The 27,315-nt window shown below is 40.8% G+C and overlaps 2 protein-coding genes across 2 annotated transcripts in view; one reads left to right on the forward strand and one right to left on the reverse strand.

The window, feature by feature from the left end:
* Kctd4 (potassium channel tetramerization domain containing 4) overlaps window positions 1-27,315 on the forward strand; it is a 120,535-nt gene that overhangs the window by 25,446 nt on the left and 67,774 nt on the right. The gene's annotated exons all lie outside the window — the stretch shown is intronic.
* Window positions 21,045-27,315, reverse strand: part of Gtf2f2 (general transcription factor IIF subunit 2) — a 148,961-nt gene continuing 142,690 nt past the window's right edge. Inside the window, exon 8 of the mRNA XM_026411965.2 lies at window positions 21,045-21,332. Within this exon, the coding sequence (XP_026267750.1) occupies window positions 21,213-21,332 (120 nt within the window). The 3' untranslated portion in view covers window positions 21,045-21,212. The remainder of the gene's footprint in view (window positions 21,333-27,315) is intronic.

The following is a 27,315-nucleotide window of genomic DNA, read 5'->3' on the forward strand; positions in this document are numbered from 1 at the left end:
CCCAGTAAAATTTCTTTAAAGGCAGAGAAAGTTCACTGTATGAATACTAAACATGAAAGTGGGGCAAACAGGGCTGGAGGGCTAGTAATCCCAGGGTTTATAGAAGGACAACTCCTCATGTGTTTTTTGTAGCAGATCTGCAAACTGTTAACTCTAGGTCCTGGAGTAGAACCAGCATAGTACTCAGGTCTGAGCACACCATGTTGCGACTGCCTGATGCTCATAGAGACACTGGCCCCTTGTTTGAGGACAGTGCCTTCTAAAAGGGTTGAAAGTCCCCCAAGAGCCCAGGGATCTATGGACAAAGATGTTCACTGCAGCATTGTTTATAGAGCAAAGCAGAATAAAACAAAATCTAAGTCTGGAAACACCTTGAATGCATGTTTGTAGGGGAATATTTAAATAGATTCATGATATGTGATTTATTTATTCATACACCATTCAATGGCTGTTAAAAAGAATGAGGCTGAGCTACATGAACTGCTACAGAAAGATGTCTACCATATAGTAAATAAAAAAGGCGACTTGCGAAAGAGCATATATATTATGAGTCTGTTTGTATTAAACATATGCATAATACACACTGCAAAATGTACTTTTATAATTAAAAGTGCTAGTTAGCAAAATAAACTGCTAGTGAGAAATCTGTCTGGTCTCTCACTTTTGGCATCTGCTTCTTTGAGAAGTGAAGCAGGAAGGGATCCAGGGAAGCAGTGAGGGAAGACTGAAAGCCTAGGGGCCAGGGGAAAGGCCAGGGAGGGGGGTGGGTGAACCAGAAAGGGTGGCTGAGGGACTGGCAGTGAAGTACAGTGGTTAGGGAGGATGAGCAGGGTAGAGGATCGCCAGGACCAAACTGTCCTCAGGGAAGCCACCAGCCCTCTGGGATACAAATCCTACATGTTCAGCTTTGACTGGGAGCTTGTTCAAACAAATCCTGAGGCATCATAAGCAGCTGCTGCACTGAAGTCTTTTGTAACAAGTGGGCAGCAACCTGGAGACTGGGAGGCACCCTGTAGGGAGAGAGCTTCCTGGTGCTGGTAGAGAGACAGCAATGGGCAATAGTAATGAAAGCAGCTCCAAACACTGAACATCTAACCATAATCACAGCTACCACTTCATTGAGACCCATCCCTGTCATTTGTTCTGTCCTATTTGAGGCACCCATCCTCAGACAACGCTACTAGATGCAATTGTCACTAAGATGTAGACAGGAAGCTCAGGTATAGGGAGGGGAGGTAATAGCTTTGAGGTTACACAGGTACAGCAAGATGCAGAGCCCAGAATGAAATTCAGAGACCAGAGGTCTCCGAAGAGACTTACTACTGGTGACTTTTGTTCTGCCTTTATTACACCTGTCTATACTGTTGGAGTTTCCTACAATGGGCATTCCTACCCTCCAAAATTCATGTTGAACCTTAACCCTGTTGTGGTGGTATTAGGAGGTGTGGCCTTCTGGGAAGTGACTGCCATGAGGGCAGAGTGCTGAAGGGAACTGGTTTCGACCCTTCTTGACCTTCTGCAACAGGATGCATCGTTAAGGAAAGCAGCCAGGCTCTGACCCACTGGCATCTTGGACTTTTGGCCTCCAAAAGGGTGAGAAATAAATTCCTATTATTTGTAAACTATCCAGTTTCGAATATTTTGTATAGAAGTACAATGAACTAAGACAGAAATATATCCTTTTTTCCCCCTTAAGATATGTTACTATGTTGCTGCCCAGCCTGGCACTGACCTCCTAGCTCAAGTGATCCCCCCTCCTCAGCCTGCCTGGTAGCTGATACTCCAGGTGACAGCGTGATTGGCCAGACATGATTAGTAGGATGAAGAAATCAACTAGAAAGTTAAAGCCCATATCCTAGTAAGTTCCCATGGGGGAGGGCCTGGGAAGGGAGTTCCTTATGCAGCTGAACACAGGGGCCACCATGACGCTGGGGGGAGAAGCTGGGAAGAGGAGGCGGCAATTGGGGCAGGGGAAAAGTAGAAGTTCAGGACAGACACAGAAGGAGAAGTCTCTGAGGAGCTAGACATAGATACAGGGCTGGGAAGGGAGCAGAAAGGAGAGAGGGAGGGATTTTGTGTAGGCCCTGGGCCTGGCCTGAAGCAAGATCAGGGCCAGTGCGCCCTGCCTGGCCTTCTGCCCACAGTCTGCAGAGCTCTGGCCTGTCCCAGTGTGCTGTCCAGTGTGCTGTGTTGATTGATTCTTAACTCAGACACTGAAGGGCCGGCAGCTGGAAGGGCTCATCTCCCCCCAGAGGGCCTCAGTTTCCTCCAACAAAGAGAATCATGAGCATGCTACCAGGGCTAAGAACTCAACTGCATTGAAACATTTTAATCTGCCTGAGAGTCCTAAACTCCCTCACCTAGGAAACACAGCAGGTCAGTTCTTCAAGCTGAGCTGAGGGAGGAAAAGATTTGTTCTTCCCAGAAACCCATCTGCAGTGCTCTGGGGCTGAAGAGGGTGTGAACATCACTCCTGTGCCAAGCTTTGCAGGTTGGAATGAAGCGTGTCTGTGTGTGTGTGTGTGTGTGTGTGTGTGTGTGTGTGTGTGAGAGAGAGAGAGAGAGAGAGAGAGAGAGAGAGAGAGAGAGAGAGATCCCAGGAGACCTTCCAGAGGGGAGTGCAGGAGGTTTCCACTCTGTTTCCTGGGGCCCAGGCTGCTGTCTGTCTAATTAAAGACAACATCATCATCACCCACAACAGCAGCCATAGAGTTCTCGGCTTCTGTTTCCTGCTAGTGGAAGTCCTCAACCTTCCACCTTCCACCGCTCTCCTCTGGCTCCTTTTCCCAATTCCCAGAACTGACACCTCCACCACTCACTGCTAACTCCAGACCTCCGGCCCCTAGGGCCCCATCTTTAACTTTAGTTCCCCGAGTACAGTTAGGCTACTTTTGCCTCAATGAAAATGGTCAGTGCTTCCCTGTATCCACCCACCAGATAGAAACAAATAAAATCACGACTTCATTTTGGATCTTTCTTCTCCTCCCACATGTGCATGATGAACTCAGCCATTCCTTCCTTCAGAACGTCATTGTTCTGCCCTTCTGGTCCATTTCCATCTTAGCTCTCAACTTGGTTATTTTTCAGTGCATTCATTTGGCAAATGTTTATCAAACATCTCTTGGTGTGTCGAGCATTGTACTAAATAAAGGGAGCGAATGCTAATTCCAAATTCTAACTTGGTAGGAGTTGTTCACAGCTTAATAGAGAGTGACACACATCTATGGCCTTCTCATGTGGCAGAAAAGTCTTTCCCCCTGTGTTCCTGGCCCTGGAGAACCTGCCAGTTCAGTTCTTCTGAGCTTCCAATAGGTTCTCAGAACCAGATTTATCCCCAAGGGTCCGTGTGTCTTAGCAGTGCCCTATTTCATAATTCTTATATCTCCCCCTCTAACTTTGTCACTTTAGTTCCACTTATTTTTTTTCATTTTCTTTTCTTTCTTTCTTTTTTCTTTCTGAGATGGAGGTCTTATTATATGTCCCAGGCAGCATCAAACTCCCAGGTTCAAATGATCCTCCTGCCTCAATTTCCCAAGTAGCTGGGTCTTATAGTTATGTTGGTATCGTTGGCTCTGGTGCCATTTCTTAAAGAAATTTAGAATGTTATTAAGAAGAATACTCCCAAATCCCCTTCCTGCAAATATGTTTGCTAGCAGAGTGACCCCACTGAGTAGGGTGGGGTATTGAGAGCCACTCGTGGGCTGTCATTCATTCATGTTAGGCAAGTGGACTACATTGGCATCACAGCCTAGTGAATAGGAGAATCTGGTGTCTGGGAACTTCCAGTGGACATTTCCTCTGGCTGACCACCCAGACACATTGTGAGCCCTATTGAAGCTCTGCCAAAGGTCCCACATAGCACTGGAGATGGGGTGACCTGCTGTAGCCGCACAGTCCTTCTGATATGGGTGTGGCCTACCAAGATGCCAATCAACCTGCTGACTGCAAGACATCACAAAGCAAGACTCCACCCCTGAAATCTTATCCCTGCCTTTGATGTACCCCTTAAATAAACCACTGGAGCCATTTTCTAATTGTCTAGCTCCAGCTCCTGTGTGGACAGGCTCCATCTTTTGAAACTCTTTCCAACTTTGTCTTTTGTTCTTCACTAATTATTCTTTTCTTTTTAAATTTTCATGGAGAATTTTACTTTAAAAATTCTATTTAATTAGGTATTGTGACAGCAGAATGCCTTTTGATTCATTGTACACAAATGCAGCACAACTTTACATTTCTATGGTTGTACACAATGTAGCATCGCACCATATATGCAGTCATACATATACCTAGGGTAATGATGTCTATCTTATTCCACCATCTTTCCTACCCCCATGCTCCCTTCCTTTGCCCCATTGAAGTTCCTCCATTTTTCCCATGTCTACCCCATTATGGATCAGCATCCACTCATCAGAGAGAACATTCAGCCTTTGATTTTTTTGGAATTGGCTTACTTCACTTAGCATGATATTCTCTAACTCCATCCATTTCCTTGCAAATGCCATAATTTTATTCTCTTTTATTGCAGAGTAATATTCCATATATCACAGTTTCTTTATTCATTCATCTATTTAAGGGCATCTAGGTTGGTTCCACAGTGTAGCTATTGTGAATTGAGCTGCTAGAAACATTGATGTGGCTGCATTACTATAGTATGCTGATTTTAAGTCCTTTGGGTATAGGCCGAGAAGTGGGATAGTTGAGTCAAATGGTGGTTCCATTCCACATTTTTTAAGGAATCTCCATACTGCTTTCCAGAATGGTTGCACCAATTTGCAGTCCCACCAGCAATAAATGAGTGTGCCTTTTCCCCCACATCCTCACCAACATTTATTATTGTCTGTATTTTTATTTTAAAATATTTTATTAGTTGTTGGTGGAACTTTATTTATTTTTATGTGGTGCTGAGAATCGAACCCAGTGCCTCACACATGCTAGGCAAGTGCTCTACCACTGAGCCACAACTCCAGCCCTGTTGTCTGTATTCTTGATAACTGCCATTCTGACTGGTGTCAGATGAAATCTTAGAGTAGGTTTGATGTTGAACATTTTTTCATATATTTGTTGATTGAATGCATATCTTCTTCTGAAAAGTGTCTGTTCAGCTCCTTAGCCCATTTATTGATTGGGTTGTTTGTTTTGGTGTTAAGTTTTTTTTAGTTCTTTATATATCCTGGAGATTAGTTCTCTATCTGATGTGCGTGTGGCAAAAATTTGCTCTCAAAATGTAGGCTCTCTCTTCATCTCATTGATTCTTTTGCTGAGAAGAAGCTTTTTAGTTTGAGTCCATCACATTTATTAATTCTTGATTTTTTCCTTGTACTTTAGGAGTCTTGTTAAGGAAGTTGGGGCCTAATCTGACATCATGAAGATTTGGGCCTACTTTTTCCTCTATTAGGCACAGGGTCTCTGATCCAATTCCTATACAGATTCAATGCAATTTCAATTAAACATCCCATTGTCATTTCTTACAGAAATAGAAAAGCAATCATGAAATTCATGTGGAAAAAATGAGACCCAGAATAGCCAAAGCAATCCTTATCAAGAAGAATGAAACAGGAGGCATCACAATACCAGACCTTAAAGTATACTACAAGGCTATAGTAGCAAAAACAGTATGGCATTGGCACCAGAATAGACATGTAGACCGATGGTACAGAATAGAAGACATATAGAGAAGCCCTCATAAATACAATTATCTCATACTAAAGCACCAAAAACATACAGGGAGAAAAGATAGCCTCTTCAACTAATGGTGCTGGGAGAACTGGAAATCCATATGCAGCAAAATGAAAACAAACCCCCTACCTCTCACCATGCACAAAATTTAACTTCACTAATTATTGTAGACTTTAATACCTCTCGAGAGGTATTTCTAGACTTTGATACTTCTCACCATGCACAAAATTTAACTTTACTAATTATTCTAGACTTTAATTTCTTAGGTGGCTTATATCCCCCTGAGCAGGAAGAAGAACCCCCTAATGAGGTGCTGGATGCCTCCCCATAGTAGGGCTCTCAAAGCGTGGGGGATGTCAAGACTGAAGGGGACAGACATGCTAACTGCCAGGCCTGTAGGTTCTCTAAGCTCAGTACTTGCATCAAATCAGGCTTAGGATGGGTTGTTTCAGAAAGCACAGAAATCAGTAACTTACTGTTCCCCCAAAGCTCCTGTGTTCCTTCAGGAATGTTAGGAGGTGGAATACAAGAGCTATAATCTAATCAGTCCATCCTAGTTAGAATGGACTAACTGGATGGTAACTGTAGGCGGGTGGGGTGGGGCTGGAGGAGGTGGGCCACGGGAAGCTGCCCTGGAAGGGTGAATCTTCCCTATAGCCCCTCCCCTTGCCTTGTCTGCTTCCTGGCTGCCCTGAGATGAACAGCTTCCCTCCACTGTAGTCCTTCCACCATGATGCAGTTGGCTGACCATGGACTGAACCTCTGAAATTGTGAGCCCTCAATAAACGTTTTCTCCTATAATTTGATCTTGTTGGGTATTTTGGTCACAGTGACAAAGCTGATTAGCACACCTATAAACTACTCTTTGAACTATTTATCCTTAATATAATAAGGACCCCTGGGGCAAATTTATTCTATATTTCACTTAAGACAGTTTGTCACTTACAATTCAAAGGACCCACACTAATAATAAATTACCTTGAACATTTGTATATTACTTTACAGCCTATTGTTTAACTCTTACAATGTTTTCCTAGGGTAGGCAACCATAATTGTACCCTTTATAAAACAGGAAAGCTCAGAGAAACAGAGGCTGCCCCTGTACAGCTGAAATCCAAGCTGCTGTTTCCATCCAGAGCCTCTACCCTTTTAGGTGATCTCGATTTTTTTTTTCTGAAAATAAATATGGTTCACATTGCTTATGCATGATAAACTGAAGTAGTGCAATTAGGAATAAAGTTTGCAGTAATCACTAAATTGACTATTTCCAGTCTGATTTCTCTTTTGTGTGTGGGGACAGGGACGGTTACCAAGCATTGAACTCAGGGACACTTGACCACTGAGCCACATCCCTAGCCCTATTTTGTATTTTATTTAGAGACAGAATCTCACTAAGTTGCTTAGGACCTCATTAAACTGCTGAGGCTGGCTTTGAACTTGCGATCCTCCTGTCTCAGCCTCCTGAGCCTCTAGGATTACAGGTGTGCGCCATGCCAAGTCTGATTTCTTTCTTTTTTTTTTTTTTCAGTTGTAGATGGGCACAATACCTTATTTTATTTATTTATGTGGTGCTGAGGATTGAACCCAGTGCCTCATGCATGCGAGACAAGTGCTCTACCACTGAGCCACAACCTAGCCACAACCCCAGCCTCCAGTCTGATATCTTTCAAATTCTGGATATTGAAGGCAGATTAAAACAGTAAGTTTGTGAGACCTCTAGGCTTCCCTTGACACAAATAGTCAGAAGCCTTATGGTAATCACTCATTCTTGGTTTAGTGCATCCCTCCCGAGTCTAGAAAGAGCTCTTTCTTCACCCATTATCAAGAATCCCCGAGCCAAGGGAGGGAAAAGTGGCAGGTGCCAAAAAAACTAGATGAAGCTCCTTTAAGTATGACGAATGAAGCTTCTAAAAATCCTTTTGTCAGATATCTGAAAATGATGCTTAGAAAGACAGCCCCTGGCTATTCCTGCTGTTCCTTCTCACCTGTATGATGCCATTCTTCACCATCCAAGCTCAAGGTCAGTCTAGATGATTTTAGCTCCAGTGCTAGAATTGCTATTCAACCCAATTTAAGTTAAACTGGCAAGTCAGTCTTCGTGAGCTGTGGCATTAACCACCTTCTTTCAAGCCCAAAAGTAGATTCTGTGTAGGTGTAGCCTCTACTTTGAAAAATAACAGAGATGTGTACGCATTTCAGCTGAGGATGGAAGGCAGCAAATAGTTGTTTTCAAAATAAGGTTTATTCACCATAAAAAAAGAAAACAGAATAAGTTCCTATATGAGAAACTCACTGACACAAAGTCACAGTTTGTATGGCCCCCAAATTCATGTTGCAATCCTTATCCCCAAGGTGATATAAGGAGATGGGTCTTTGGAAGATAAGGTTATGAGGGTGGAGTCTTATGAAAGGACCCCAGATTGCTCTCTTGCCCTTTTCCCCACATCTGAGGACACAAAGAGAAATAGGCAGTTCACAAATTTAGAAGAACCTCTTCATGACCAACCATGGTGGCACCTAGATTGTGGACTTTAAGAAACTTGTTGTTTATAAGCCACCCAGGCTATGGCACTTTGTCATAGCAGCTGAATGGATTAGGACAGACACCAACTGTTGGACCACAACAAAATGTGCCTAGAGTCCTTGTGGTCCTATGAGGTGAGGGACTCACCAGTTCAGTGTCATGCTAAGGCACATACATGGGAAGGAGAACTCTGAGCATCAAACATATATATATATATATTTTTCTGACATGAACCCCAAAGTGCAGAGGATCTAATGGTCATTTCTGGAAGTGCCCACCTTCCTAGGAGTGACCATGTAGGGACATGTGCTCCGCTCACTCCCAATACTCCTACTATCTCCTCAGCTGCAGAAGTCAGACCTTGAAAGGCAAGGAAACTCAAGTAGATACTATGGAAGAAGGGACCTTGGGACCTATAATCCCAACTGACTGAACCAGTGTTTTGTCACATACACTGGGGCGACACATACTTTCTCCTCTCCATGTTTCCTATTGGAATTCAAACCACAGAGGAACATAATCAAGAAAACACAAGAGGTGGGGGTACCAAGACTGGTTGGGCAGGGGCTGACAGAATTGGGTTGGTGGCTCTGGTGGCCTTAAATGAGGGGACAGAGGAAACCTAGCCGTGGAGTCCCTGAACTCACAGGGCTGTGAACCAGTTGGCAAGGACCCACCGTAGTAGCCAGTCAATATTTACCTGTGTAAATCCTAAGCAGGATTTACTATTTGGTCTGTTTGAGAAAGACAATCGCCACAAATCATTATCAGATTCCCATGGTCCTTGGCTTTTTACCCCTGTTAATGGCTTTTTGACCATCTCCTGTGAAGTGGCTAGAAATGACAGGTGTGAGCTGCAGATTCCCTTGACAGAAGCTCTGAAAGTAGACTCCACAATAACATTTACTGAACATCTGTGTGGCAGCACAGAGTGAAACCACTTAACACTCTTCTCACATACCTCCCCAGGCACCATTGGGAATGGGTAAAGGATGGTCCTGAATTATGATGGCTGGGCCTAGAAATTCCTTATACTTTACGATGGTGTGAAAACAGTGCACACTTAGCAGAAATCATCGGTTGAATTTTGAGTTGGAATCTTTCCCTGGCCTAGTGATATGCAGTATGGTGCTGGGCGGTGGCAGTCAGTCACACACTCATGAGGGCGGAGGGTCGACACTCTGTGGTGTTAAGCTATGCTATGAAGTTCAGTAGATTAGGTGGATTACATGACTTTTTTTGTGTGTGTGCTGGGGATTGAACCCAGGAGTATTTTACCACTGAGCCACATCCCCAGACCTTTTTCATATATTATTTAGAGGCAGGTTCTCACTGAGTTGCTTAGGGTCTTGCTAAGTTGCTGGGGCTGTCTTTAAACTCGCGATCCACTTGTCTCAGCCTCTTGAGTCACTGGGATTACAGGCAGGTGCCACCACGCTCGGCTTTGGTTACATGTCTTTTTGACTTAGCAGTATTTTCAGCTGGTGATGGGTTTAATCTGGATGTGACCCCATCACAAGCCCAGGAGCACCTGTTCTCATCTTGGTTTCCAGATGACAACAGGGAAGCCCGTTAAGGCATCCAGGTTCACGCTGTCGGTGTGGGTTCATTCTGGAATTCTCAGGGTGGGGTGTGGTGTGATGTGGACTAGGTGGGGTGCCATTGTGCTTTCTCAGGAAAGCCTTGTACTTTCCTACAAGCCAGGAAAACACAACCAACAAAACAGCTTTTTTATGTTTTCCACTTGAAAATAAAAAGTTCTACTGTTTTTAGTCCTGACGGATCATCAGAAATATCTGTGGAGCTTTATAGAAAAGAGAGCTGGGGACCCATCCCAAAAGATGTGTCCCAGTTACTCTCAGTGCCTGACAGTGTGCACTTCTCCCCATCCTTACTCCCATGACTCTGATGTCTGGGTGGGTCAGAGAATTCTGGTGAGAGCACCTGGGCCCCAGCTCAACCAGCAGATGGTGTGGTGTGAACACAGTGCCTCTGCCTCTGGTCTGTAGAAACAGTTGTCAATTTTTTGAGATCCTGAAAACGCTATGTCAGTGCACATCAGCCATGTGTGAACGCAAGCAGTACCTCAGCCTTGTCAGAAATGTGGGTCGAATAATTGAAATTGCTGCTAATAGTATGTATCAATGGTGCATTACTGTGGTTTCTCACTGAAATTTAGGCTTTTTTGTTATATGCATCCAACAGATAACTCCTTTATAGGGTGGAATTTATATATCAGCTACTCTCTACTGGTTGCATTTGCTGTTCTTTTATGTTTCCATAGGAATCAGGACTTCTAGAACCGGAAGGGCCTCTTCCCCATAATTTCATTCCTTGGGATCCACAGTGAGTCCTTTCCCCAGTGCTCTTACTGTCTCCTTAACTGCAGAACTAGTCATAGACTCTTACCAGAGCAGAATGCAATGGAACAATGACCACAGGAGTGTCCCATTTCCAGGTGTGCACTCCCGAGCAGCGGAGTCACCTGGAGTTCTCAGCTAGACATAATTCCTTCCACGGGAACCCTTCCTACCACTGCTAGATGGGGTTTCTGTCTCTGTACCCTCCTATTTCCCCAATAATCAGATTGGGGTGAACACCTAAACCCAGATGGGCAGCACATTGTTGTAGAAGATCTGGAGATGGGGCCCTGAATGAGAACCAGTACTCAGCTGTGAATGAGTTCAACCGAAGTCATGTGAAATTAAGGACGGAGTTGGCACCCTGTCAAGGCAAATCGAAGTACACACTGAGTTACGGGGAAACACAGGGTTCGTGGAGTCAAGGAAGTCAATCTGCAGAGTGCAGGATGTAGCGGCTGCACGGAGGCAGGCCAACAGCAGAGACCATTAGGTGATAAGAGACAAGAATTTCAGGGGGTATTCAAAAGGGCACAGCAGCATGTGGGCCTGCAGAAGGGGGCAGTGACGCCATGCAGGGAACAACCATTTCCTAGAACACATGTGCCTATCTGGTGCCTGCCTCTTGAGCACAGAGGAATGTTGATGTGTAAAATTGAGCCTGTGTGTCACAGATGGCCCCCGCTCCGTGAGAAGACAATACAGCAAACTCTTTTTCCAGCCAGGCCCATGGTTTAGAATCTTAAGACTCTGAGGGATGTCAAAGATTATCTGTGCAAACCTCCTACCCAGTACAAGACACCCTTTTTCTGTTTTCTAGCTTCTCCAATCACTTCTCCTAAACCAGGAAACTTCTTCATCCTGTTGCTGGTGACAATTAATATCTAAAAACAACCAGCACAAGTGCTCTCAGCACATATATTGAGAACGTGAAACTAATGACTTGGCTTCTTTTTTAGTGTATGTGATACTTTAGCCCTGAAACACACACACACACACACACACACACACACACACACATTTTTTTCAGGAGGAACTCAACCAATTGAGCCCAACTAAGAAGTTCTCTTTTTAAAGAACTCATTTGATATAATCCCATTGGCTGGGGATGTAGCTCATTGGTAGAGTGCATGCTTTGCATGTGCAAGGCCCTGGGTTCCATTCCCAGCAAGGGAACAGGGGAGGAACCCAATGATTGGCACATGCCTACAGTCATAGCTACTCAGGAGACTGAGGTGGGATTGTTCGAGCTCAGGGTTCAGGGCCAGCATGGGCAACATAGAAAGACCCTGACACAAAAAGCAAACAAAAAGATCCTTTCTTCTCTGTTCTTCAGCAGCTGATTGCTTGGTATCCTTTTGCAACACCAACATATGCAACAGGAGAAACCCATCTGCGAGATTGATTCAATTGACTAATAAGCTCACAGGCGAAGGCTTCTGGGGCTTTCGTGTGAACCTGGGTGTGGGTGGTTGTCAATGTGATCTCAGAGCTGGCTGGCTGACGCTGCTAAGGCTCCACTTGCCAGTTGCCATCTGAAGGTGATGAAGAGTTTTATTTTCAAAAAGGATAGAAAGCTTGGTGAGGAATGACTCACTCCCTCCAAACGCTGCACTTGAACAGGAAAATCCTCTTGCCGCCTGGTCCTTCCTTCAATGTGCGTGCAGCAATCCCGCCTTCCTGTGACGAAGTCTTCTGCTGGAGTTTACGGCAAGGCTGGCACCCGCCCTCCTCCTTCTCTCAGATCCCTGGCTCCCGTGGGAAGAAGGCTCCTTGTTCACAGGATGTCGTGGGCTAGCAATTTAGCAAAAGCTGTATCAGCTTGAGCTCAAGTTTTAGCCATTCACAGTTCCGTTGTGACAGGATCAGAAACTTGCCTTGGGTTTTCTCTGCTTTAAACCCCACAGATCTCTTCTTTCCCTCCTGCAGCAGCTCAGTATTTACTCAAGATTACTTTCTCAAATGTTTGGCAAAACATTAAAGGAGAGATGAGTTTCCTCCTCCCTCAGGGACACTCATATCCCAAATTTACTCTGGGCATATAATGCCTCACTCCATTGATGGCTTTTTGTGGCCTCTGCTGTATGAACCAGAACTCTCTTCCCTTTGTGAGATGGAATTTACCAACAGTAACCCTCGAGGGAGTTTTCAAGGCCACAGAGCAGCAACACTGTAAAAAGAACCTACAGGCTTCTCTCACAACTTTTCTTGACAGGAGCCATTTATAGATTCCTGGGTTATGTGGAGCTCAGGAGGCCATCACTAAATGTCAGATGGACCACGTCCATCTCCCTCACCCACATTTAGTCTTCTAAGGAACCATCCTTCCTTGATGGCAGGATTTCAGATATGTTCTAATCCTAAAAGCCTGGTGGGGTAAAAAATGGGGCTGGATGTAGTTTTTGGAGGAGCCTTAAGAAGTTCATTTACTTCATTAAAGGCATGTTCTCCTTGGGCAGGAATTTTTTATTCATACACACACATAGGTATGTATTTCACAAATAAAGAGAAATTCCCCTTGTCTTGCCTCCTACTCCAGTCTCTTCTTCACAAGTAAGCCTGGTATATTTCTTGACTTCTTTCTGTGTGTTTGTATGCATAGATGCTCATGTAGAAATCGATGTTTTGTTTTTACTATTATAAAAAGGACTTCACTATTAATATTGTTTTGAAACTTGCTTTTTATATTTAATCATATGGAATTATTTCCATATTAGTACATACTGAAGTAACTTATTCTGTGTGTGTGTGTGTGTGTGGTGCTGGGGAGTGAACCCTGGGCCTTATGCATGTGATGAAAGCACTCCTCCAACTGAGCTGTATCCCCAGCCCTAGTTAATTCTTTTTAAATGTTGTAGACATTACATAACAGACCACAGGCCAGAATTATTTAGCCTTTCCATGTTAATGGACCCTTGCTTCCAGTTTTTTTTCCCCTTCTTTATTTTTTTGTGGTACTGGGGATCAAACTCAGAAACTTGTGCATGCTAGGCAAGTGATCTACAGCAGAGTTACATCCCCAGTCCTTTTTGATTTCTTTATTTTTGAGACAGATTTGGGATCCTCCTGCCTCAATCTCCCAAGAAACTGGGATTATAGATGAATGCCACTGTGACTGGCTGTGATATATTTACTATGAAGTAAAAATCACTTTTAAATTGCATAGATTAGATTCAGGAGGCTAAGGCAGGAGGATCCCAAGTTTGAGGCCAGCTTTGGCAACTCAATGAAACCTATCTCAAAAAATAAAAACAGTAAGGTTCAACCCTCCAATACCAAAAGCAAAAACCAAAAAATAAAAACAAAAACAATAAAATGTGTAGATTGTCTTAACTTACACCATATAATCATCACCACAATCAGGATTTTCATCTCCTCCAAGTTTCTCTTGCCTGTCTTTTTACATATACCCCAACACCAGGTAAATACTGATGTATTTTTATCCCTGTAGCTTGCCTTCTCTAGAATGTCATGTAAGTGGGAACACACAGTATGTAACCATGTGAGTCTAGCTTCATTCAGTTGGCAGAATGCACTGGGGACTGGTCCAAGTCGTATAACTAAAGCCCTGGCTTTCATTGCTGAGTAGAATTCTGCTGTATGACTACACCACAATTGGTTTTATCTAGTCACAGATGGAGCACATCTGGGCAGTTTCCAGTTTCTGATTAGGATTAAAGTTGTTATAAACATTTATGAATAGGTTTTTATGCGCCGAAACACCTTCATTTCTCCTGGGTAAACTCTTGAGAATGGGACTGCTGGGTTGTTTGGTGTTGTCTAATTTTATAAGAAAATGCCCAACTGTTTTCTAAAGAACTTGCATCATTTTGCATGTCCATAAACAATGTATGAGAGTTCTAGTTGCTCTACATACTCCTCAGCACTTGATTCTATCAGGTTTCTAAGGTTTTACCCATTTTGATTGGGTGCAGTGGCACATGCCTGTAATTGTTTTGAGGACAGTCTCAGCAACTTTGAGGCCCTTAGCAAGATCTTGGCTCAAAGTAAAAAGGGCTGGGAATGTAGCTCAGTAGTAAAGCATCCATCCCTGGGTTAAACCTCCAGTTAAATTATATATATATATATATATATATATATATATATATATATATATATACACACACACACACACACACACACACATATATTTTTATATATTCTTGTTTTAGATATTCTGTCAGGCATTATGTTGATTTTAATTTGCATTTCTCTAATGACCAATAAAGTCAAACAGCTTTTTATAAGCTACTCATCATCCATCTCTTCTTTATAAAAGATGTTTACATTTATTACCCATTTTAAAACTGGATTGTATGTTTTGTTACTGTGTTTTAAAAGATCTTTATATAGTTGGGATACAAATCTTTTAATGTGTTTTACAACTATGTTCTCTATATTGAAATTTTAATTCTCCTTTTGGCATCATTGGTGAGAGATCATCATTTATTTCTGAAGGCCTCACCATGCCCTAGTGTCTTCCTTGGAGGTCCACACTGGACAGGTGTTCTCTGAACATATGGCCGAGTGAATGCTCACTAACATTTCAGCTGTGTCTTAGGGGTGGATGTGGGGTCATTTGTGGTCTAAAGGGAAATCTAGGTGGCAGCAGGTTGATTTAAAATGGGTCTTGAGTAAAAACTCTTTTGATGGCCTGCTACCACTCAATCATTTGTGCCTTGTACAAAGCCCATCTTCTATTTACATCAAGTTAATGATTCCTTAACAGTGTTAAAACAGCTCTGTCCATCTCCTCCCATTCTGTGTGTACTGTCTTTGAACCCCTGTGTTCACTCCCCCAGGGATGAGCACCCTAGGATGTGCCATTGCTGGGAAGTTCAGCTGTCCAGCTTTTCACTACAAGTGTTAGATCAGACCAACTACCTACAGGTGACCAGTCAGTGACTTTTTCTAGTCATCTCTAGAAACTAAGATAAGGGCCTCTCTCAACTCTGGCCTCAGCTCCTAGCTAGGCTTTCCAGCAGAACTAGGAGTGACTGGGCCTCCAATAAAAATGTTTATTACTCAATCCCATTTTGCTTGTGCTCCCCAAGTTATCTTCATTAATCAGAGCTTGCTCTGGTGGAGGGCAAGTGACTAACACTTCAAACCTCTAACACATAATTCTCTCAGGTAGATCTCGACTTCAGCTCTAATTGAACTACAGTGAAGAAATGTATTCAGGAATGAATCAGGCAGGGATGAGTCAAGGTGAAAAAGTCTGCTGCAAATAAGGGCATAACCGAGCTGCTGGCATCAGCAGGCATCTGTGTGCACAGCTTAAGAAGTGCAGGACTGTCTAGGTAAAGAGCTCTTTACCCATTCCACTTGGGCACAGGTGAGATTTGCTGACCCCAAGTTCTTTTTTGTTCAGTTTTCTTTTTTTTTTAAGACAGCATCTTGCTAAGTTGCTGAGGCTGACTTTGAATTTACAATCCTCCTGTCTCAGCTCCACTTGGCCTGACCCTTAAATTCTTGCATCATATTGAGTCAGGGCTCAACTTGTCTGTCCACAATTTTTTACTATTCTCCTGTATCTGACAGTAAACTACAAGTATGTGTGGGCTCTCACTTCACCCATCTCATGTAGGAAGGTTATTCTGATGCCCTTAAACTTTTTTCCCTGTAATTCCTGCTTGCTGATTCTTAATGAATTTCTAGACTCTTTCAAAACCCAACCCAGACATTAAATCCTCTAAGAAGCTTTCCTGTTCCTCCAAACACCCAATTAGCCATATTTTACAATACTGAAACTGAAGCACAGAGAGTAAGCAACTTCCTCTAAGTCATGGGCTTTGAATCCAGTTAGCTCTTAAAACATTCTTCCACGTATTTAATAATCTATGTTGCCATGTATCTGTTTCCATGTCTTATTCAATATCATAAGTCCCTGAAGGCAAGGACCTATCTTATTTGTTCATCTCTATATCCCTGCTACTTTGGAGTCTCAAGATGAGGGACTTCCTTGGTGCTCTTTGAGCCAAGGCAAGGACCACCAACTGTGACTAACCACACCAGAAACTTTCTCATGAGCCTGGCACTGAAGAATCACTGGTGGTCTAGGATATAAGTAAATAAAATACATTGGCCACTGGTAATCATTCTTGAGAAATATCTCCTCATGTGGAATCTACAACAAAAAAAGAACATCATTCTACAAGCAGGAAACTCCACAAACTGAGTAGGAACTGGAAACTGAACCTTTAAGGTGGAACAACTGATGCATCATCCAGAAGCAACTCTTTGTTGAAGAAACATAACTCTTGAGACTGCTCCCTACGAGTGAGGAGAGGGTCTGGGAAGGTGAATTACTGCTCTGGGCTCAATGCAGTGTGTGCTCACTACCCAACACACCAATGGTGGCCACACTGAATATGAATCAGTCTCTGCCCCTGGCTACAGTATAACCCTGGACAAGTTCTTCAACCTCTCGGTGTTGCAGGATTCGTATCTAAAAAACAAGGAGAAGAGAGCCCATGCTAAACCGTTGTGGTAAGAATTAATGAGTTGGCAAAGTAGCTTAAAATAGGCTTTGTTGAAGAAGAGACAACGGAATGGTAACCAGAAGCAAGGCTTAAATGTTAAGAGGACCAGCCCTGTAAACTCCTTTGTGTGTGCATGGGACATGTTCACATTTACTAATACCTGCCAAATTAGTAAACAGCCATTGTGTTTCATGACCACCCCAGATTATGGTTTTTAGCTTAGTAACATACTCTTGCTGAATTTATAGATCCACAGCACAATAAAAAATTCATTCTCTTAAGACAATTTAAATACACATTTCAACATTTTAAGATATGGTACACTTTAAGAACATAATTCTTTATTTTTTAAAAAATATTTGTTTTTTAGATGTAGATGGACACAACACAATGCCTTTATTTTTATGTGGTGCTGAAGATTGAACCTGGGTCTTGTCCGTGCTAGGTGAGCGCTTTACTGCTGAGCCACAATCTCAGCCCTATTTTATTTTTTTTAATGTGGTATTGAGGATCGAACTCAGTGGCTCATGCATGCTAGGTGAGCATGCTACCACTGAGCCATAACCCCAGCCCATAAGAAAATAATTCTTAAAAGCCCTAAAACTTAAGATTAAATGACGTAAAAGAATCCGGTTTAAATTGGAACCTAAAGCATCTGAACAGTCCTATTAGATTATATGGGTTCTAACAATCAGATAAAAGCCCTGATTTGTCTTTATAACAAACATTATGGATGATGACACATACTCAAAGGAAAGGGAGGAGGAAAAACTAGGAGTATGGTTAAAATGACTTCTGTCCCTCTTGAGAGGCTGAAGCAGGAGGACTGCAAGTTTACAGTCAGCCTGAGCAGTTAGTTAGACCCTGAGTCAAAGCAAAGGCGGGTGTGTGTGTGTGGGTGTGTGTGTGAAGAAAGTGACCTCCGATCCCTTTTTTTAAAAACACCTTATCCAAATGCTTTCATTAGGCTTCAGGAACCTGCTCTAGACTTGTGTTAGAAAGAAAGCAGAATTCAAAAGTCAAATTCAAATCTCATTATTTCCCAGACTCCTGTAGGAATACTAGAGAAAACAGGGCAGCATCCTGTGAAACAAAGTGGAGTGAGCCTGTGCCATCTGAGGATCTGGCAGCTCAGTCCAGTACCCCTCTGAACACTCACCACCAGCAACCTCCACTCAGAGGGCTGTCATACTGGGTCCATTCTCATCCCACCCTCCACTTGAAGTGGAACAGAGATTTAAACTTTAGCAAAAGGATCCTGAATTTAAGGGCAGTCTTCATCCTGTGGGTATGAGATTTGGTGTCTGAATTCAATTAGGGATACCAAAGGTTAAGATCCTTCTTTGAAATTCTCTTAGATCAGCTCCATTTTTTTTGATTTGGAGGTGAAATGAGGTGATGGGGAGAGAATTTGGAAAAACACACTCTGATTTTGCCCCATGGGTAGGATTCCTACAAAGGGGGACCAACATTCTAGAGATATTAGGCAGGAAATGGTTCCATAAAATGGACATTACCTATGCCTCAGCATAATCTTGAAGGATTAAACAATATAATATTTTGGAGCATTTAACTCACTACTAGGCACAGAGGGCCTGATAAGTGTTTACTATTATTTCACTGATACGTACCAATAAAGAAAATAAGCTTCAAGAAAAATCTGTTCATAGACCATTAAGAACTGCTGAAATCCTTCAGAGCTTGCTCATGATAAAACAGAGCAAAATCTGTCCTCTTTTTAAATTTACACCATTTTGTAAGTTACTGTAGCAACATGCAATTGAAATCTTTCTAATGTCCAGCAACCAAATCTTAATATTATTCTGTCAGTTAAAACATCTCCTAAGCAAGTGCAGAAGTTGAGGTTCATAAATATGGCCTTCCTGTACTCTTCTGATGTGACATTTTATTATCAGCCTTTTTCTCTCTGAATCTCACAGTACTTTTTTTTATGAGTTTAGGGTTCCTACTTCTTGAGTTTTAGCTGTTGAAAGCATGTTTGTCAGAGCAAGAGAGTCCTGAAATGGAAGAATAAAGGATTTGGGAGCAGTGGTGCATAACTGTGATCCCAGCTATGTGGGAGGCTGAGGCAGGAGGATCCCCAGTTTGATGCCATCTTGAGCAACTTAGGGAGGGAGGGAAGGGAGGAAGAAAGGAAGGAAGGAAGGAAGGAAGGAAGGAAGGAAGGAAGGAAGGAAGGAAGGAAAGAAAGAAAGAAATGGTAGAGCAGTGGATTCAATCCAAAAAATGAATGAGGACTGGCACTAGTCTACCATCTAGATCAATTATTCTACTGAAGAAATAACTGATATTTTAGAGACCCAAGCAGATGCAATCAGGTATGATGAGGTAAAAAGCAACTATGGGAAGCTAAAGAAAGAAGTTTTATAAAAAATACCTGAGCTGGAATTGTGGCTCAGCTGTAGAGCACCCGCCTAGCACGGGCGGGACCCGGGTGCGATCCTCAGCACCACATAAAAATAAAGGCACTGTGTTGTGTCCAACTACACCTAAAAAATAAATATTAAAAAACAACAACAACAACAAAGCACAGTTTCAAATAAGACACAGCTGTGCCCCGGAAACTCGAATGGAACTGCTACCAAGTTCAATTTGGCGAGACTGTTCTAACTAAAGCAAAACAAATACAGAGGAGACATTTTCTGTGTTTCAGGACAGTATCATACAGCAAAAAAGGGCAAGTTTTGTGGGAAGATACATCCTATGTAATACACCATGCACATGCCAGGTACCCAGAATTCTCATTTCTATAGAGCGATACCTTTATCTGAGAGCTTTCGATGACTGGGCTTCCAGTCATCTGCAGAGGAGGTAATGGGCATACCATATCTGCCTCCTGCACCAGAACAAGGTAGGATATGACAACTGAAGTGGGGTGAGGAATGAGACCACCCTCCTTAATCACAGTTGTATTTTATGGTGGGAATGCAAAGATAAAATTTTTCTTAGTACAGTGGCACTCCACTTCAGAATTCTGTTGTTCTGCTGCTAAAAGCAAATCATACAGAACATTATTTCTCTCAATGGAGAGCTATCTCCTTGCTGTAATGATGTAATATTTTCTTAAAATTTTGGCATTTGCCACTTTTTGATTGCAAATATCCTAAATGACAAAATGAATTCATGTTTTAAACAACTTTTCACTGTGCTTAGTTTGCTAAAACTCCTTTTTTTGGGTGGTTTTGTTGGTGGGTATGATTTTGGATTGCCTAATATACAACATTTTATGTCAGAAAAATTTTATCATGTACTTGTATTGCTCATTTAAATATTAAACAGAAAGATAAAAGAAACATTTTCATGCTCTAGGAACTGACACTAACCTTTTCAGTCTCCATTGCACCACTACAACCCTCCTTTAGTTGGCAGTGTTACTTGCCAGGTGAAGTCAATATGTACCTGCTGAATGGGCAGTGAAATTCTGCAGGCAAAGCCAGACTTTGGAAAGTTTATAATCTGCCTGAAGAAGATAAATCTAGAAATTTTGGACAGGTATTCAGTTTTTACTTATTTTAAAAGCAAACAAAAGACACATGACTTGACAATGATTTTGTTCATTCTGCTTATCAATATCACTAGAATAAAATAAGCTAATGATAAAAATTGTCATTCTACTATGAACTGAATGTCTTTTATTAATGTACCAATGAACATGAAATATGATCACTTTTTTTAAAAAGGCAACTTCATTTTTGAACAAGTTCAGAAAAAAGAAGCTTTGGTTATTTATTCCTTTTAATGATTTCTGTAGTTGACCTTTTTTCCTTGTATATCATTCACTTTGGACCTGAGTTACTTTAGTTTCTCAGAGAGGCAGCAAGGACAAAGTCTTCATTTAGCAAACATTTCCAAATCTTAACATTTTAAAAGTTAACATTTAAAATGAAAAGCCCTCTTAATCCCTAACCCCTACCCCCATCATGAATTTACAAGTTTAATACAAGTCTATAAATAAATTTGTCCTTTTTCAAAAAACACTTTAAGAAATTATTTATAGAATTACAGATTTAAAAAATTTACTAAAAGAAACTAAAGTACCAATCATTTTACTCCTTTTAACACAGGATGCTCAAGCTTCCTGGTAACAGGGCTGTTGGCTAGCATCACCACTCAGCTGTTCCATCAGCATTCTGGCTACAAGGCCTCTCAGTCACTCTTCTCTTCTCCTTGATAATGCCTGTACTCTGGCTTCAGCTCCCACGTATTTTTGTGGATTCCTTTTACATTCTGAATTCCAATTTCTTTCAAGATGTCCTTAAGATATCCCTAAAAAAAAGAAAGAAAAAACTTCAAAGATGAGATATAAAGACAGAAAACAAAAATGTCAAGGCATATTTATGAGTAATAAAAATTATAAAGCTAATAAAAGCTCAAGATTTCTTTATAAAGAGATTAAATAAACTGCCTTTTCTCTTTTTTCTTGGTACCATGGATTGAACTCAGGGATTCTTAACCACTTAGCCACATCCCCAGCCCTTTTTTATATTTTATTTAGAGATAGAGTCTCAAGGTTTGAACTCATGATCCTCCCGCCTCAGAGCTGCTGCATGTGCCACCATGCCCAGCTTGCCTTTTGATTCTACACCTATGATATATAATACCTCATTAAATATATGTCATTTGCATCAAAGGGGCTGAACGTCCTAAAAGCAACAATTTGAAAACTTAAAAGGAAAAGTAAATATGTCTAGAGGAAAATACACTGGAAATTATTGGTGCTCAGGATTTATTAACATGACCTAATACATCAAGTGTAATTTGCCCGGGAGGTCAATGGCTTCAAGGTCTCAGTTTACAGTCAGATTGGAATCAGTAGTTTTGGAAGCAGGAGCATATATCTAAAATAACAAGCATTTTTTGGAATAGAAAGATAATATTCAATGAAGCAAACATGTGACAGATATTTAGAATTCTCAGTTCTTTTTTATATTTTTATCTTATCCACACAAGATTTTTGGTAAAAGTATTTTATTTATTATTTAACAAGTATTTTTTAAAGTTTTCTTTCCTTTTTCCACATTTTTATAGGTGCATTATAATTGTAATAATGGTGGGATTTATTGTTATTTATTTGTATATGCACACAATATACAATATAATTTGGCCAATATTACTCCCCAGCACCTCCCCTCTCCCTCCCTGCCTCTCACTTTCTGGTCCCTTTCCTCTACTTATCTTCCTTTGATTTTCATGAGATCCCTACAACCCTTTTGTCCTTCTTTTCCTTTTTCCTCTCCATTTTCACTCCAAGAGAGAACATATGACCCTTGACCACCTGAGTTTGGCTTATTCCACTTATTATTAATATATTATTAATAATTTCTGCAAATGACATAATTTTATTTTTCTTTATGGCTGAATAAAACTCCATTGTGTATATATACCACATTATCCATCCATCCATTGATGGACACCTATGCTGGTTCCAGAGTTTAGCTACTGGCTAAAAACATGGGTATGGGTCTGGGGTTGTAGTTCAGTAGTAGAGAGCTTACCTAGCATGCATGAAGCACTGGATTCAATCCTCAGCATCACATAAAAATAAAAGTGTTGTGTCCATCCACAACCCCCCAAAATATATGTAAAAAACATGGTACACATGCGTTGCTACAGTATGATGACTTTCCTCTCCAGAACTTATTATTATTTGTATTCTTGCCATTCTGAGTGGTGAGACAAAATTTCGGTGCAGTTTTGACTTGTATTTCCCTAATTGCTAATGATGTTGGACATTTTTCATATATTTTGGCCACTTGTATTTCTTCTTTTGGAAGTGTCTGTTTAATTCATTTGCTCATTTATTAATTGGGTTACTTAGTCTTTTGAGTTTTTTATATATTCTAGATATTAATCCATAAGAGTAGGTAGCAAATATTTTCTCCCATTTTGTAGGTTGATTCTCACTTTACATTCCAAATTGTTTTCTTCACTGTGCAGAAGCTTTTCAATTTGATGCCATCCCATATATTAATGCTTGGCATTATCTCTTGAGCTTTAAGGGTCCTACTAAGAAAATCATTGCCTATATGCTGGAGTGTTGACCCTATGTTTTCTTCTAGGAATTCATAGTTTCTGATCTAATTCCTTAGGTCTTTGATCCACTTTGAGTTGAATTTTGTGCAAGGAAAGAGTTAAGATTCTGGTTTCATTATTCTATAAATGGATAACTAGTTTTCCCATTACCATTTGTTGAAAAGGCAGTCTTTTGTCTAATGTATGTTTTTGGCACCTTTGTCAAGGATCAGATGACTGTAGATGTGTGGGTTTGTCCCTGTGTCTTCTGTTCTATACCACTGGTCTATGTGTCTATTTTAATGCCAGAACCATGCAGCTTTTATTACTATAACTCTGTAGTATAATTGGAAATCAGATATTGTGATGCTTCCAGCATGGCTTTTTAAAAAAATATTTATTTTTTAGTTGTAGTTGGACATAATACCTTTTAAAAATTTTATTTAGCTATTTTTATGTGGTGCTGAGGATCGAACCCAGGGCCTCAAGTGTGCTAGGCGAACACTTTACTGCTGAGCCACAACCCCAGCCCCCAGCATGGCTTTTTTGACCTAAAATTATATTGGATATTTTACTCCTCCAAATGAATTTGAGGACTGTTTTTTTCTAGTTTTGTGAGGAATGTCACTAGTATTTTTTAAAATACACATATTTTTAGTTGTAGACGGGCACAATATCTTTATTTTATTTATTTATTTTCATGTGGTGTTGAGGATTGAACCCAGTGCCTCACACGTGCAAGGCAAATGCTCCACCACTGAGCTACAACCCCAGCCCCTGTCATTGGTAGTTTGATGGGAATTGCACTGAATCTATAGATTGTTTTTGGCAGTATGGCCATTTTAATAATATTAATTCTGCATATTCATGAACATTAGAGGTCTTTCCATCTTATGAGGTCTTCAGTTTCTTTCTTCAATGTTTTACTGTTTTCATTGTAGAGGTCTTTTACCTCCTTGATTAGATTTATTCTAAGTATTTTGTATTTTTTGAGGCTATTGTGAATGGAACTGTTTTCCTGACTTCTTCCTCAGCAGATTCATTGTTGGTATATAGGAAAGCTACTAATTTTTGTGTGTTGATTTTGTAACCTGCTACTTTGCTGAATTTATTAACTACAGCAGTCTTTTGATGGGATTTTTTGGGTCTTCTAAGTATAGGATCATATCTGCAAATAGTGATAATTTGATTTCTTCCTTTCCTGTTTTTATAACTTTTATTTCCTTTTCTTGCCTACTTGCTCTGGCTAGAATTTCTAGCATAATATTATATAGGAGTGGTGAGAGTTGACATCCTTGTCTTGGTGCAGATTTCCAAGAAAATGCTTTCAGTTTTCACCATTCACTCTGAGGTTGGATTTGGACTTTTCATATATAGCCTTCCTGATGTAGTTTTCTTCATTGTTTTTATCATGAATAGGTGCTAAATTTTTTCGAAGGCCTTCTTTGCATCTACTGAGATGACAAAGTGATTCTTAATTCTATTTATGAGATCAATTACATTTATTAATTTGCATATATTAAAAAACCATCCTACCATCCTTGCATCTCTGGAATAAAATCAACATGGATGTGATGTACAATCTTCTTAATATGGTGTTGAACATTATTTGCTAATTTTTTTAAAATTTTTTATTTTGATGGGCCTTTGTTCATTTATCTATATGTGGTGCTGAGGATCGAACCCAGTGCCTCACACATGCCAGGCAAGCACTTTTACCACTGAGCCAAACCCCAGCTCCTCATTTGCTAATATTTTATTAAGCATTTCTGCATCTAAGTTCATCAGAGATATTGGCTTATAGTTTACTTTCCTTGACATGTCCTTAGAATTCTCAGTTTTAAGGTAGGTTCTCAGACTTGCATACCAGGCTACTTATTTTTCCTGTGTTGAAAGGAAAGTTACTATTTGTGTTAATTATTATTATTATTTTTAAATATTTATTTTTTAGTTGTAGTTGGACACAGTACCTTTATTTATTTTTATGTGGTGCTGAGAATCGAACCCAGGGTGCGCACATGCTAGACAAGTGCTCTACCGCTGAGCCACAACCCCAGCCCCACTATTTGTGTTAATTATTACATGTAAGTTGGTCAAGCTTGCCAAGACAGGGTGAGAAGTGATAATGAGACAAACTAAAACCATGGGGGCTGCAGCTTTGTGTACCTGGCTCCTCTAAAGGTAAGAGTCCATATTATGGTATTTAGGTCCCTGAAAATTCAATGGACACATAATGTAATACTAAACTCTCACCTTTGCTTGTCAGTACCCAAGGTGTAAGCATTCCACTGTAAACTGACCAATATAAACTGCAATATTTCCTTCTTATGGAGAAATAAAAATTAATTATTTAAAAGTGATTTTTTTAAAAAACCCATCCAACAATAATTTTTGTGTGTATGCTTCTAAGAACCTGTTACAGTATTGAGATGACTCATCCCACTGATGGAAAATGTAATTTTAAAAAATTAACTGAAATGAGGCACTAATTAGAGAAATGGCCAAGAAGCTCTAGTGGCAGCTTCTCACATATGGTATGAGATCACCTGCATCGGAATCATATGGGAAGCTTATGTAAGCACTATTTTGGGCCCAGGAATCTGCATTTTAACAAGTCCCTCATTTAATTACATTAAAGGTCCACTATATCTCCTTTAAGGGTTCTTCCAGTTCTGATACTCCAGGATGCTTGAATCTTTGGTGGGTTGCTTAGTTCTCAGTCTCACCCCTACTTAATACTGTGTGTTACCAACATAACCTAATGCCATTTTACACTGATTGGTGTAAAGCTGTACAATTCATAAAGTTCTTTAGTACACTGTCATCTAGAAATATAATAAATGATTAGCAATGGAACCACACACATGTTGCTTAGCAGGAAGGCTCTGACGGCGTAGCTCTCTTGGGCAGCCTTTCCCTACCAGCAGCCAGGCCCCAGCAGGTGGCAGCAATGAACCAAATTAGCCCAGGGTTCCCCCCACACAGCTTGCCTGCCTCCCACACCTTCTACAGTTGGCTTCACTGAAGGACCCATGCGAATGAGTAAGCATAAAGGATTGAGACACCCAGGTAATGTGCATGTCTGCCATCTGCTACTTCAAATTACATTTAAAAAAGGAGACACTGTTCATCAACTATTTTCTAATTAAACTGGATTCATAAATGGAAAATTATGGGTGAGGCACAATAGATTCTCAGTTTAAGTGCCAAGAATGACATCTTTGTAAAATTCCTAAGAATGGTTTATTGAGAGATTGGCTAAGATCCTGTTGCACAAACAATCATACAATTGTGGATGCAGTGCAATGGTCAAAAATGAAAAGAACAATTGCCAGGGGCAGACTGATAGCTTGAAAGAAAAAAGAAGCTCTCTTGATTTCATGTCGTGTGCCTATTTATAATCTAGACACAGAAAGTGAAAAGCCTAAAAAGAGGTAAACACAAATATCAAGAAAATCTTCAGTGTATAAATGCAGTTGCTTTCACATTCAGTGCACTCTCATTCTGGTAATTTAGTCTAATATATGGGATAACTTTTATACACAAAGATGTCCCCTCTTTCTTTCTTTCTTTCTTGTGATAATAAGAAGGGAATGATATAAACATAGCCAGTAGACTTGTCAAGTAATGAAACAGGATTATGATCACAAGGGCCAACTATGCAGATCTGGGAAAAGGGGGTAGTTTCCAACTTTCTGGAAAAAAAAATTAAAAAAAAAAGTCGTGGATTTTTTAGGATGTTTCAAACCACAACTGGAGATTATTTTACTCTAACCAAATGAATTAGTTTGGCAAGAGAAGAGGCACAAAGCAACAGCAGAGAAAGTAGTAGTGATGATAAGGGAAAAGGGAGACAAAATCCCTGAAGGGAGGAAGACATGGATACAGAACAGTGAGAGCAGATAATTCCTCCATAGTGTTTCAAAGACATTCTTTTACAGGCATCCATTCAAATCTGCCTTTCCTTTTGGGGTCCTCTTCTGATACTCCACTGTGCATACACCTCCAGTTTCTGGATATGCATGCAGCTCCCCTTCCCTGTATTGCCCATCCCCTTCGCTGGAATCAGAATCCTCTTATCCTTTGAGATTAGGCTCAAATGTCATTTTCTCAGAGGAACTTTCCTTAACAGCCCCACCCTTGGATTTATACTTCCCACTGCTTAGACTTCAATGATAGCTCTTATTATACTATATTCTACTCCTTTCTTACATGCTTCTCTCTCACCTTTCAAACC

The sequence above is a fragment of the Urocitellus parryii genome, chromosome 2 (assembly GCF_045843805.1).
Source record: "Urocitellus parryii isolate mUroPar1 chromosome 2, mUroPar1.hap1, whole genome shotgun sequence".
NCBI lineage: Eukaryota > Metazoa > Chordata > Mammalia > Rodentia > Sciuridae > Urocitellus > Urocitellus parryii.